General features: G+C 43.5%; 2 protein-coding genes across 2 annotated transcripts in view; one reads left to right on the top strand and one right to left on the bottom strand.

Moving 5' to 3' along the window:
* ext1c (exostoses (multiple) 1c) overlaps nt 1–4,362 on the bottom strand; it is a 97,683-nt gene extending 93,321 nt beyond the window's left edge. The window contains exon 1 of the mRNA XM_080516379.1: nt 3,479–4,362. The gene's annotated coding sequence lies outside the window, so the exon portion shown is untranslated. The remainder of the gene's footprint in view (nt 1–3,478) is intronic.
* Nucleotides 4,363–6,499: 2,137 nt separating this feature from the next.
* On the top strand, nt 6,500–12,925 carry LOC308145051 (putative thiopurine S-methyltransferase). Its single transcript, XM_080516378.1, has 9 exons — nt 6,500–6,666; nt 7,854–7,976; nt 8,182–8,274; nt 10,333–10,465; nt 11,711–11,763; nt 11,844–11,918; nt 12,118–12,203; nt 12,312–12,356; nt 12,465–12,925. The coding sequence occupies exons 2-9, from the start codon at nt 7,879–7,881 to the stop codon at nt 12,542–12,544; spliced, it is 663 nt and encodes a 220-aa protein (XP_080372504.1). The 5' UTR covers nt 6,500–6,666; nt 7,854–7,878; the 3' UTR covers nt 12,545–12,925.
* The last annotated feature ends 360 nt before the right edge of the window (nt 12,926–13,285 follow it).

Here is a 13,285-nt window from a genome sequence, read left to right as displayed (position 1 = left end):
GGGAGGGGGGGGGGGGGTAGGTTAGAAGAGAACAGGCTGTCAGCCCCTGACAGACTTGCATTAAAGGCTTGGGATTTGATCCATGTTCTATTTTCTGCCCTCACCTACTAGTTGCCCTTTGAAATTGAGGTGCTCCTCACTCCCACACACCTTATGCATATACAAGCAGACGTATGTGTGTGTTGGTCTGTGAAGAACGAGCTGCTTCTGTACATTGTGTGGAGGAACAATCGCTCTCGCTGTCTCCACAAAGCTATTAAAAGTATTTTTTTTTTTCCATTAGTTCGACCACCTTGGAATCATAACGGTCTTAAACTTAATCAAGCGCCGGTTCTTTTACGAGGCTATTTTCATAATATGGCCAAGAGACATTCTCCTCCGGGTTAATAAAACCACGCCGGCATAGGCGTAGGCTGAGGGACCCCGACACAATTAATAAGATGTTTACCCCGAGCCGAACGCCCAGCATCACGTTCCAAACACCGACATAATTACAAGCCCGCTTGATTAATTATGTCTCAACAATATGCTGCACTCCAGCGCCACGAGGGATAATTACCAGATTGAACAGGACGGGTAGCAACAATTCTTAGGGGGCCCCGATTCCCGTTTGCGGTCCGAGGAATCGGGGCACGAGGGTGACGTGCGGATATCATCCAGATGGAGAGACGGGCGCCTGACAGCAGAAATGGTCCGCCAGCCACATCCATCTGCCTTATTAAGCGGCCGCCGCCCGCAGCACATCCCACCTGCACGCCGTCTTACTCGTGCAGCTCGCGGCCGCCAGGCAAGACCCAGATCAGATCGGCCTGACCTTGACAAGGCCGAGGGGGGAGATATATACGATCAGACCCCCGGATAAGGAAGGGAGGGGGGGGGGGGGGGGGGGACATTCCAGACAGGGCACAGTCAGCCGTGCGCCCTTGACGTCTGACACGAAGAAGAAGCGCCGGTTGTAAAAGCGTCAAAAGGTCCAAATCATGATAACCTTATACGATATTTTGTATTATTGAATGAGCTATTGTGCCTTGGCGATTAAACCTTGACATTAGAGAGCGTTAAAAAGTGAGATTGCATTGACATGCCCTGAGAGGTCCACTTAATGCTTTAAGAAAACGCAACTTTCACCATAATAACAATCCAGCTTGGTCGTTTTATTTTGACAGTCGCAGCAATAACAATCCAACTCAGTCGTCTGTCCGCATTCATTTTTGTGTTGTTTTCATTACAAAACAACCAACAGCACCAACTAGTTGCCCTCCATGAAAAAGTACATCTCTCAATCGGAAGGTTGCCGGTTCGATCATCTACCAACTGACAGAATGCCCTCGAGCAAGACACTGAACCTTCAAACTGCTCCCAACGGATGGACAGAGTGCTTTACATGGCCGCCGCCGCCGCCGCCACTGACATGTGAGTGGAAGAGTGTGATTAATAGCGTGTAAACGCTGCAGGCTGTTGAACTACTGTCTATAAGTAAAGTCCATTTACTATCAACCATTTCCAGGTAGAACAGAGAAAAGCCCCCCCCCCCAATCGCACACCCACCCACTGCTCCACTGCGTCACACTCAGACGTGCCCACCGTCCATCGCCGCCATTGCTCTGACAAGAGAGAAGATTTGTGTCTCTCCTAATCGCCGCGACGGCTATTGCAGCACCATCACAAATGCAAAATCCCATAAAGATGAAGAGGTTGCCATTACGGAAAAAAAAAAGCCACTCAATAAATCAGATGAAACCCAGTGGGGCTTGTTGTCAAGATCCGACCTCTCCAGACAGCCTTTCTTCTTCTTCTTTTTTTTAATGCATCTGTGATAATGACAGCACTTTTACTGGGATCAAGGAAGTCATTCATTTCCCATTAAAAAAAAAAAAAAAAGGCCCCACAACATGTAATCACTCAGTGCAGTGAACTCCAACAGACTTGTTTATTTCTCAGGAATTCATTATTATGTGAAGCAACCGAGAAAGGATCTTTCCTTAAATGAAAAGCTGGTACGTCCGTGGGGTTTGTGGGTCCGGGGATCCGTCGAGCCAGACCTGAAACTGAATAGAGACGGCGAAAAAAACGCGAACGTCTAAAGGCCGTCGGGTTTTGAATTCGGACAGTGTTGGGAGGCTGCGGTCATGTAGGGTCTCTGCACTCTCAATGTTAAAGTGTGGCGCTTTGAAAAGAGCTCCCACTTTTACTGCTGTGTGATATAACGCTACTTATCCATCATGTATTACCTGCAGGAGGCTCCGAATGGATTCTGCAGCCACAGACATAGAGCCGGGGTTTATTGAGATTCTACCTTTGACACGGTGAAGAACAAGAGGGGGGGGGGGGGGGGGGGGGGGGGTGCTGAAAGTGAAGGCGTGGCCCCCACCGAGCCGGAATTACACCTGTCAGTCATTTGAACTGCTACGATGGACAGACGACAAAGTTGGATCGTTATTACGGTGACTGTCAAAATAAAAGTGCCAGGTCCCAGGAGGATATCGACTGGGAGTCGGGAAACGTTGCTCCGATCGTCTCTACTGAGCATGTGCAGAAGAGCTCTTTACTACTGCGGTGGTGAGCATGCACAATAGCAGCATCTTCGAATTGAGACCAACACATGCAAAACTCTTCTCGATACTAAAGTCTGTTAAAAATGAACAACGCTCAACTTTTTGCCTCTCAATACCAGCCTCTAAACATTCGCACTGTGTGTTTTCAAAACTGAGCCGGACCGGTAAAACAGCACCACATGAAAATGTTAATTTTAAGCTTTTGTTTGTTTTGGTGAAGAGTCTAAGTGATGCAAATAATTTCACGAAAAGTAAAGAATTACGGCAGGAAGATTTCTCCAATCTCAACATAAAAAGCAATTTTAATGACGGCAAAATAAAGTTAAATGTCAAAAAAACGAAATGAATAAACCTTCTCCTACAGTTGTTGCATAATGGGTGAGCCTTATCAGCTCCATGGTTTTGGACTGTGGGAGGAAATCGAAGTGAAGTCATGACAACACGCATCATCAGGCCCTCCACTTTTAAATCAGAGTTCACGACTCTTTCACCACGAAGCTTCACTTTGACGCACTAATTATCAACACGTTTCTATAGAGGCGGATTCAGACCAGGGAGATTGTCACTGTGAGGCAGCTGAACCAACCACTACCCCACCAGGGCATCTGGGTACAAACTATTATTATCTCTAGTCTTTTTGGAAAAATCACCAAGAGTCTGATTTGAGAGTTTTTTTCCTCTGGAAACGGTTCCCATTCCGATCACGTCCTGAACCAAACAGATTTTTTTTTTTTTTTTTTTTATTATCATGCAGCCAACTATTCTGCAAGAGGAAACAGTGTGACAGCTGAACTGGAGGCAAAGTTATTTAATATTCTTGGATGGTCGCTGGGTAAAAGCCCATCTGTCCACAAACGGTTCATGGAGACTTGTGCATGTTGGACATACAACATTAATGCAGGTTTTGGTCTTCTCTTGCCTACCTGCCTCGGGAGCGCGCGGACACCCCGCTGCAGGTGTCGGTGGCGGCGGGTTCATCCACTTCCGACAGTCGGTCCAGTTGTCCCAAGTGTTGATCCGCCGGTGACGCCGAGCCGGACGCGACACCAAACTTGTCCTCTTGTCCCGCTGCTGCTGCTGCTGCTGCTGCGCCCCGCGCCCTCGGCGGCGGCGGGTCCCGGTTAACGAGCCGTCACAGTGTGATCAAGTTACAACACACACACACTCACACACACACTGTGCGCGCACGCCAGAGAATAATACCGGCCGTGGTGGAGAGTGTCCCGCCGCCCCCTCGCGTCTTGTCCTCCAAATATCGCTCACCTTTGTGTGTGTGTGTGTGTGTGTGTGTGTGTGTCTCCTGCGTGCAGGACGCGCCTCTTCCAGGCGCACCGCCGCTCCACCTGGAGCTCCAAGAAGCAGGCTGCGGCTGTCAAACAAAAGGCTGCCGCTCTCACGGCGAGTTCAGGTTACACACTGACCTCATCGCGCGCACGGCGCTTCTCATTTATACACGTGACGGTGATGCTGGCGTGAGGGCTGGTTCCGATTCCAAACAAGCGGCGAAAGTGAGAAAGGTGCGCCGCGCAAACGCTGCGCCCGGTGCTGTTCGCGAGGAGGACCGGGGGGGGAGGCACGTTTAAGGAGAATTTATTCCTCACTGATTTGCAAGACAACAAATGCAAACGCGCAGCCTGTTTATGAAGATGGGTTGCAATGGTGACGCGTGTGTCTCCAGACTACGGGTGCGAGATGGGAGCAACGGAGGAAATCCATTTTTACGCAGGACTGCGCGGCGACGCCGGATCCTCTCAGATTAACGCGTTTACGGGATGAAAAAAAAAAATCCCCACTTCTTCCCCCGACACGGAGCTCATCTTACCGGCTGGCCAGCCGCGCTCTTCCACCCCTCCTTCTCCTCCACCTCCTCCTCCTCCTCCTCCTCCTCCTCTTTCTCTTCCTCTTCCTCGCTGCTTATTTTTCCTTTTCACGCCACGGCCGGACATTTGCGGATCAATTCGGCGCACAGGAGCAGCTCCCCCCGTCGGGACGTGAATGAATGATGAATGTGCGTGATAAATTGTCCATTTTCCATATCCACAAACAGTTCACACACGACCCGCCCCTCGGGCGGCGCTGATTGGCTCAGAGGCTCCGCCGCCGCCGTAAAGAAAAACACACACATCTGGATGCATGGCGCAACTGGAGCGCTTTGGAAACCCCGAATTACGCACAGGAACCGGGGCGGCGTGGCTTCCGAGGTTGCTCCTTTAAATGCCGTTTATTGTTTCCACGAGATAACGAGGCTGGTCACCTCTGCGGGAAGGACGGAGGACTGTAAATCATGGCGCACGTTTAGATGAAGACTTTGTCCAGGGGTCAGCGGCTGGGCTGCTGCGCTCCGGCCACCACGTCCACACTAACAGCTCGTGACGCATCATTACTAAAAATGATACTAAAATTCAGAAATGGGTCTTTTTTTATGTTGGAAATATACACACAAATGCACAAATCCAGAGGTAACAAAGTGTCTGTTATCGTTGACACACAATAGATGAGACGTTTCGATGTTGGATAATGTATTTAAACTGTTACATAACCAGATTATTGTGCCTTTCTCTGTTTAATGAGGTTAGAAGACAATCACATCAAGGAAAACGGAGAAGGAGCGTCTAATTTCTGCAGTGATTTCTGTCACTGTAGCGCCGCCTGGTGTCCTACTAGAGTCATCATCCCTGAGCTCTTCTTCAGCCACCTCCTGCAGGAGGAACGTCCTGAGTCGTAAAAAAAAAAGCGTAAGAACATATTCAATTAATAACTCAAGAAAGTCAATAGATTAATTAACTAACCCTACTTTGACTCAGTTGGAGATTATCTGCACTAACTTGACAGCTTTGCTTTTCATTTTCCACGACATGGAAACTATAGAATGTATATTTAATTTCGAGTTTCTGTGTCTCGTGAAGAAAAGTGACACGATAAATGACCTTTGCACTGAAAACGTTCAACTTATCTGAACATATTATGTTTTTGTGTTTGATAAGGAGCATTTATGAGGCTTGTATCATGAAACATACCCGTTAAAGATTAACAGTAAACGTTAAACCCATAGAATTACAATCATTACCTCAGCGGTTGCTGATGGCTGCATTGGATCTAGTTTTGTTTTTTGTTTTTTCTCCAGTTTCTCTATAAGATTAAAGTCATATACAACAAACTTTTACTCATCCACACACTTCAAAAATGAAAATTAGGCACACGGTTCCTCATGAAAATGTCTTTAGGTTAATATATTTACAATTTTTCAGTTATTACAATTGTGGTAATGGACAAATCATGAATGGAGTATACTAAATAAATATACCAAATAAAACATTCTTTTTTAGAACCTCAATGACACAAAACGACAATCTATGCAAGTGTATGTATTATATAGAAGAGAAAAAAAAACAGGACTACATTTACAATCATAATATTGATGTTCGATTGCTTCAATGTTTTTGAAGAAAGACTGTTGTAATTAAAACAAACAAACAAACAAACCAAAACACAAAAACGTGTTTAAAGGGAACTTCCTTCACTTTTTGGGCCACAAGAAATCCTGTATTGCAACTTTTCTGCTTCTTTTAAAAAAAATTCTTGTAAAGAATTGTAGAATTGTTTTTGATGAAAATGGAAACAATTCTTTGATGAACTTCTGCAGTTTGGAATTAGAAATGAAGGAGGGACGAAATGGGTTGGAATGATTGCATTTAGTAAATAAGATGACATAACAATAGACACGGTGGTTGCGTTTTTAAAACTATCGTTTCGTCTTTTATCTATTTTTAATTCCTATAGATTTCCGGTCAAAACAAGGAATCCTTGTCACGCTGGGTGTTAATATGTCGTACATTCTTCTGTTACCTGAACGCAGCATTAGGCTCCGCCCACCCGGAAGCGTGCTCCATATGTAAACAAAAGGGGGGAAATGGATTAATCATTTCCTGGGTTTCACTTGTCAGGTAACGTTTTGAGCTCGACGTGTGTATTTCCCGGGAGGACCGTGAACGACGCCGGTTGCCTGACAGACAAGGTTCAGGACTAAATTACCCAGAAATTCAGACTTTGATTATTAAACAGTCGTTTGACCAACTCGTCTTGCGGAACTTCGTTCTCTGTCAGATTCAAGGTAAACTTCGAAGGTTGTTGTCTATTTTATATGATTGAATTTAAAACATGTGCGGTTCAGATTTCCTCCTGAAAGTCGTGCTCTTGGTTTTTTGTCTCTCTGCTGCTGGGTAAGACCGTTATAACACTGTTGTTGTGTGTTGCAGGTCAAGCATTTGACTTTTGGTTTTAATTTAAACTAAAATTAATATTGTTACTCGCTGCGTTAAAGAAGCGAAATGTATTTCTTTATAAATCGCTTCCCTTGTTGCACAACTAAGTTTCCTTATGCATCACTGGTCACGTGGCTCACAATCACGTGTATTATAATGATAATAATGTCTATATTCACATGGAAGGAAAAAAGTGGAACTGTTAAAAAAATAAACATGGGGGATTACATTTTGATTTTTGCAGCTTGTTTACACAGATTACTGAGTTGGTACTTTTCCTCCAATCATTTACCAGACCTGTGGTTTGCAGGATCAGACACAAACATTAACTTTCTCAGCATTTTTATGGACTTTTTATTAGGTTTTTATATACAGTCTGCAGCTTTCACAGCTTACACTGACGGCTTCGAATAAAAGACTACACTTGCAATGTAATCAGTTTTGAAGTTGTGAATTTTAGTGGAAAGAATTCAAGTTTATCTTCAACTTAAAATATCAAAAGGGAATTTTGAAAGTAGGAAAAAGCGTCAAGCTGCTCACAAATGCTCTCTGGAATTCTGAAATAATATAAGATTTCCAACATATTTATCTTATCAATTTCTTTGTATTGTAGACATACACCAGATAATTTTAAAAATTATATTTCTCTGTTGCAAAGGGATAAAAAGGAAAAATAAACTGACAAAAGGGCCAAAAAATATAAAAATTTCTAAAAAGGAAAAAAGGAGTCAACACGACTCATAAATAACAAACAAAAGCAGCGTAAACAGCTAAAAATTTAAAAGCTCATATTAATTCTAATTTGAAGTTATGAAACATCTGAGATGCAAAGTAAGAGTTTTTGCATGTGTTACAAAAAACTGCACATGCAATTTTTTTAAGCCCACTTTAAAAGTTAAACCTGCTTTACTGGGAAGTTTGTAAAAAAAAACAAAAAAACAACGATTGTGTTCTCACTTGACTTCAACCAGGCTCCACTTCTCAAAAGTATCTCACCGTCACTAGTTTGTCCCACCTCTGCGCCGTCTCCTGGTAGGCGGGGCCAGACCAACCTCAGCAGCATGCTGGCGCCGCAGGCGGGCCGGGTCGTTGCCCTCGGCGACTGGGAGCAGCGCTGGCAGGACGACCGCGTCGGCTTCCATCAGCCTCACGTGCACAAGTGAGGAAAATGACTTTCACGTTAGATTACGTGTACATGTGATCAATGCTCTGCAGTGATCCCACATGATGCACAAGCAATTGACTTTATTTACAAAGCAAATAGGGACGTCAACAAGGACGTGTTGGGTTATGTCAGCCAATATCTAAACAGAATGTAGATGTATGTATATATATATATTTATTTGTTTTTTCTTTTTTGACAGGCTGCTGGAGAGCAACATCGATAAAGTTCTCAACGGGCGATCGGGAGTTCGCTTCTTCTTCCCTCTGTGTGGCAAAGCCGTGGACATGAAGTGGTATGAGAATCCCCAGCATGAGAATCCCCAGTATGAGAATCCCCAGTATGAGAATCCCCAGTATGAGAATCCCCGTATGAGAATCCCCAGTGTGAGAATCCCCAGTATGAGCATCCCCAGTATGAGAATCCCCAGTATGAGAATCCCCAGTGTGAGAATCCCCAGTGTGAGAATCCCAGTATGAGAATCCCCAGTATGAGAATCCCCAGTATGAGAATCCCAGTATGAGAATCCCAGTATGAGAATCCCCAGTGTGAGAATCCCCAGTATGAGAATCCCCGTATGAGAATCCCCAGTGTGAGAATCCCCAGTATGAGCATCCCCAGTATGAGAATCCCCAGTATGAGAATCCCCAGTGTGAGAATCCCCAGTGTGAGAATCCCCAGTGTGAGAATCCCCAGTATGAGAATCCCAGTATGAGAATCCCAGTAGGAGAATCCCCAGTATGAGAATCCCCAGTATGAGAATCCCAGTATGAGAATCCCCAGTGTGAGAATCCCCAATGTGAGAATCCCAGTATGAGAATCCCAGTATGAGAATCTCCAGTGTGAGAATCCCAGTGTGAGAATCCCCAGTGTGAGAATCCCCAGTATGAGCATCCCCAGTATGAGAATCCCCAGTATGAGAATCCCCAGTGTGAGAATCCCCAGTGTGAGAATCCCAGTATGAGAATCCCAGTATGAGAATCCCAGTGTGAGCATCCCCAGTATGAGAATCCCCAATGTGAGAATCCCAGTATGAGAATCCCCAGTATGAGAATCCCCGTATGAGAATCCCCGTATGAGAATCCCCAGTGTGAGAATCCCCAGTATGAGCATCCCCAGTATGAGAATCCCCAGTGTGAGAATCCCCAGTGTGAGAATCCCCAGTATGAGAATCCCCAGTATGAGAATCCCCAGTGTGTGAATCCCCAGTATGAGAATCCCCAGTGTGAGAATCCCAGTATGAGAATCCCCAGCGTGAGAATCCCCAGTGTGAGAATCCCCAGTATGAAAATCCCCAGTGTGAGAATCCCCAGTATGAGAATCCCCAGCGTGAGAATCCCAGTATGAAAATCCCAGTATGAGAATCCCCAATGTGAGAATCCCAGTATGAGAATCCCAATGTGAGAATCCCAGTATGAGAATCTCCAGTGTGAGAATCCCAGTATGAGAATCCCAGTAGGAGAATCCCCAGCGTGAGAATCCCCAGCGTGAGAATCCCCAGCGTGAGAATCCCCAGTATGAGAATCCCCAGCGTGAGAATCCCCAGTATGAGAATCCCCAGTATGAGAATCCCCAGTGTGAGAATCCCCAGTATGAGAATCCCCAGCGTGAGAATCCCAGTATGAGAATCCCAGTATGAGAATCCCAGTGTGAGAATCCCCAGCGTGAGAATCCCAGTGTGAGAATCCCAGTATGAGAATCCCAGTGTGAGAATCCCCAGCGTGAGAATCCCCAGTATGAGAATCCCAGTATGAGAATCCCAGTATGAGAATCCCAATGTGAGAATCCCAGTATGAGAATCTCCAGTGTGAGAATCCCCAGTGTGAGAATCCCCAGCGTGAGAATCCCCAGCGTGAGAATCCCCAGTGTGAGAATCCCCAGTATGAGAATCCCCAGTGTGAGAATCCCCAGTATGAGAATCCCCAGTATGAGAATCCCCAGTATGAGAACCCCAGTGTGAGAACCCCAGCGTGAGAATCCCCAGTATGAGAATCCCCAGTATGAGAATCCCCAGTATGAGCATCCCCAGTATGAGAATCCCCAGTGTGAGAATCCCCAGTATGAGAATCCCCAGTGTGTGAATCCCCAGTATGAGAATCCCCAGTGTGAGAATCCCAGTATGAGAATCCCCAGTATGAGAATCCCCAGTGTGAGAATCCCCAGTGTGAGAATCCCCAGTATGAGAATCCCCAGTATGAGAATCCCCAGTATGAGAATCCCAGTATGAGAATCCCAGTATGAGAATCCCCAGCGTGAGAATCCCCAGCGTGAGAATCCCCAGCGTGAGAATCCCCAGTATGAGAATCCCCAGTATGAGAATCCCCAGCGAGTCTCTCCGATGTGCTCCCTGCAGGTTGGCGGACTTGGGTCACTCGGTGGTCGGCGTGGAGATTTCTGAAATTGCCATCCGACAGTTCTTCGAGGAGAACAACATGACGTACAGCGAGGAGCCGGTGCCCGCCATGTCGGGGGCCAAGGTCTTCAAGGTCGGGGCGCTTTGTTTGGAACCATGAGGGGTTTTTAATTTCAAGAGAGAGAAAGAGAGAGAGAGAGAGAGAGGGGTGGAAAGATAAAAAAAAAAAAAACATCTAAAAGTCGACAAATGCATATCGGCACATTTGACAAATAAAACTGACTTGACTTGACTTGACAAAGCTTTAAATATTTAGAACTTAACAACTAACCTCTGGGGTGTAGAATGAGTAATTGTTGAGGTGGAGAAAGGGGCGGGGCTAAATAAGCACAGGCTTCTTCCTGGGAGTTGTTTATTTATTTACTTATTTTTGGGCTCATATTTATTCTCCTGGCCTTTTTTTTTTTTTTTTTTTTTTTTATTAAAAATTTACTTATTTTTGGGCTCATATTTATTCTCCTGGCCTTTTTTTTTTTTTTTTTATTAAAAATTTACTTATTTTTGGGCTCATATTTATTCTCCTGGCCTTTTTTTTTTTTTTTTTTTATAAAAAATTTACTTATTTTTGGGCTCATATTTATTCTCCTGGCCTTTTTTTTTTTTTTTTTAATAAAAAATTTACTTATTTTTGGGCTCATATTTATTCTCCTGGCCTTTTTTTTTTTTTTTTTTAAATAAAAAATTTACTTATTTTTGGGCTCATATTTATTCTCCTGGCCTTTTTTTTTTTTTTTTTAATAAAAAATTTACTTATTTTTGGGCTCATATTTATTCTCCTGGCCTTTTTTTTTTTTTTTTTAATAAAAAATTTACTTATTTTTGGGCTCATATTTATTCTCCTGGCCTTTTTTTTTTTTTTTTTAATAAAAAATTTACTTATTTTTGGGCTCATATTTATTCTCCTGGCCTTTTTTTTTTTTTTTTTAATTAAAAATGTACTTATTTTTGGGCTCATATTTATTCTCCTGGCCTTTTTTTTTTTTTTTTTTTTTTTTTTTAATTTACTTATTTTTGGGCTCATATTTATTCTCCTAGCCTTTTTTTTTTTTTTTTTTTAATTAAAAATGTACTTATTTTTGGGCTCATATTTATTCTCCTGGGCCTTTAAAAAAAAAAAAAAAAATTGATAGTGTGTGCGGTTTCATCCCAAAAACAGCCAACAGTGCCCACTAGTGGCTCGGCATGCCAACTACATCATTTTCAGCATTTGTGCCTTGTAAATGGTCGCCGTTCTCAAAACACAACAACGATGTTCTCTCCTTCGGTTCGTGTAAACGGCGGCCCAAGACGTCATCTCACACCGTTTTCCGTCCCGCAGGGCTCAGAGAAAAACATCTCCCTGTACCAGTGCGACTTGTACAACTTCTCCAGGTGAGCAAAGGCAAAAACACCTCGTACTTTTTAATAACGGTGTGAAAAAATGCACTTTTTCTTTTCCTTTATATCCACAGTTCCATTGAGGGTCACTTCGGGGCCATATGGGACCGGGGCTCTTTAGTGGCCATCAACCCTCGAGACAGAGAAAAGTAAGATTAGAGTGTCGTGGTTAGAACTCTGGGTTTCTCCACATACTCTGGTTTCCCCCCCCCGAGGAATGTACAAACCTGCATTTAAAGGTTCCTTGCTGGATTGAAAATTGGTTTGATTGTTTGTGTGTGTTTCTCCTGCGACAGATAAAACTGAAATCTCGTGATTACCTCAATGTATTTTCTATATATTTTGCAGATATGCTGCTCTGATTACATCTCTGATGGCCAAAGACTGCCGATACCTTCTGAACACTTTGTTGTACAATCCGGAGTTATACGACGGTACGTCTTCATGTTGTGCGAATTTTAATATATTTTTTATCCCTCGAGCAGAATCAGTATATTTATGTATGAAGAGAGTTTATATTTCTGACTGCGCTTGTGTCTCAGGTCCTCCCTTTTTAGTGCCTGACGAGCAAGTACACACACTGTTTGGTGAGTGATGCGCAATTTAACCGGCATGTCGTCGGCGAACAATTTTTCTGTTTTCTGTTTTTTGTTTTCGACCTGCCGTTCCGTTGACGTTTTCCCGTTTGTATCCAGGAAGCAGCTGTGACATCGAGTGTCTGCAGTCGCTGGACTCTCTGACGGACAGACATCGAGGCTGGGACTCGACTCTCTGACGGAAAGCCTGCATCTGATCACTCCAAAGACCGACTGAAAACAACGAAGTGTTTTTCTTTTGTGAAGCCTTGAAGAGTTCTGACACACACAGGAACATCTAAAAAAAAAATGTGAATATCGTGAGCAAGTCCAATAGTTTTTGTCAAAGTAAAATTGTTATTTTATATAGATTCATTACACATAGATTGAAATATTTCAAGCCTTTATTTCTTGTAATTTACATTAATTATGGCTTACAGATAAGGAAAACCTAAAATTCAGTGTCTCACAAAATTACAATACAATCAAAAAAGGATGTTATGTAAAATATCAGTTTCATTTTCTGAAACTACATAAGATATTGAACTATTTCATGATGATTTTTTTTCGATGTACCTGTATGTTAGACAATATAAACAAAATGGAATTAAAGGTGTTTCTTAACAAGAAGTGAACAAATTAATTCTTCCTCAGAGGTATTAGCGTTCGCGTGATGGTATTTTTTTTCGGGGGGGTTGAATCTTACTTGAAAGACACATTTCAGACTTCCTGTTGAATTTAGGTTGAGGGGTATCCTGTGATTTTTAAGTCTTCAGATGAACAATCGAGTTTTGGTTTGATGCTGTTAAGTGTTTCTAGGTGGCACGAGAGCACATTTTGTAACTCTGGGATTTAATTTGTACATTTAATAGAACAAAATGAAATATAAACAATTATGGGTTGTTTGCGTTGCAACATTGCAAAAGAAAGTCTCAACAGGT

Source organism: Blennius ocellaris (assembly GCF_963422515.1).
Source record: "Blennius ocellaris genome assembly, chromosome: 20".
Taxonomy (NCBI): domain Eukaryota; kingdom Metazoa; phylum Chordata; class Actinopteri; order Blenniiformes; family Blenniidae; genus Blennius; species Blennius ocellaris.
The sequence above is the reverse complement of the archived record's forward strand: the minus strand, read 5'-3'. Positions and strand labels throughout refer to the sequence as shown.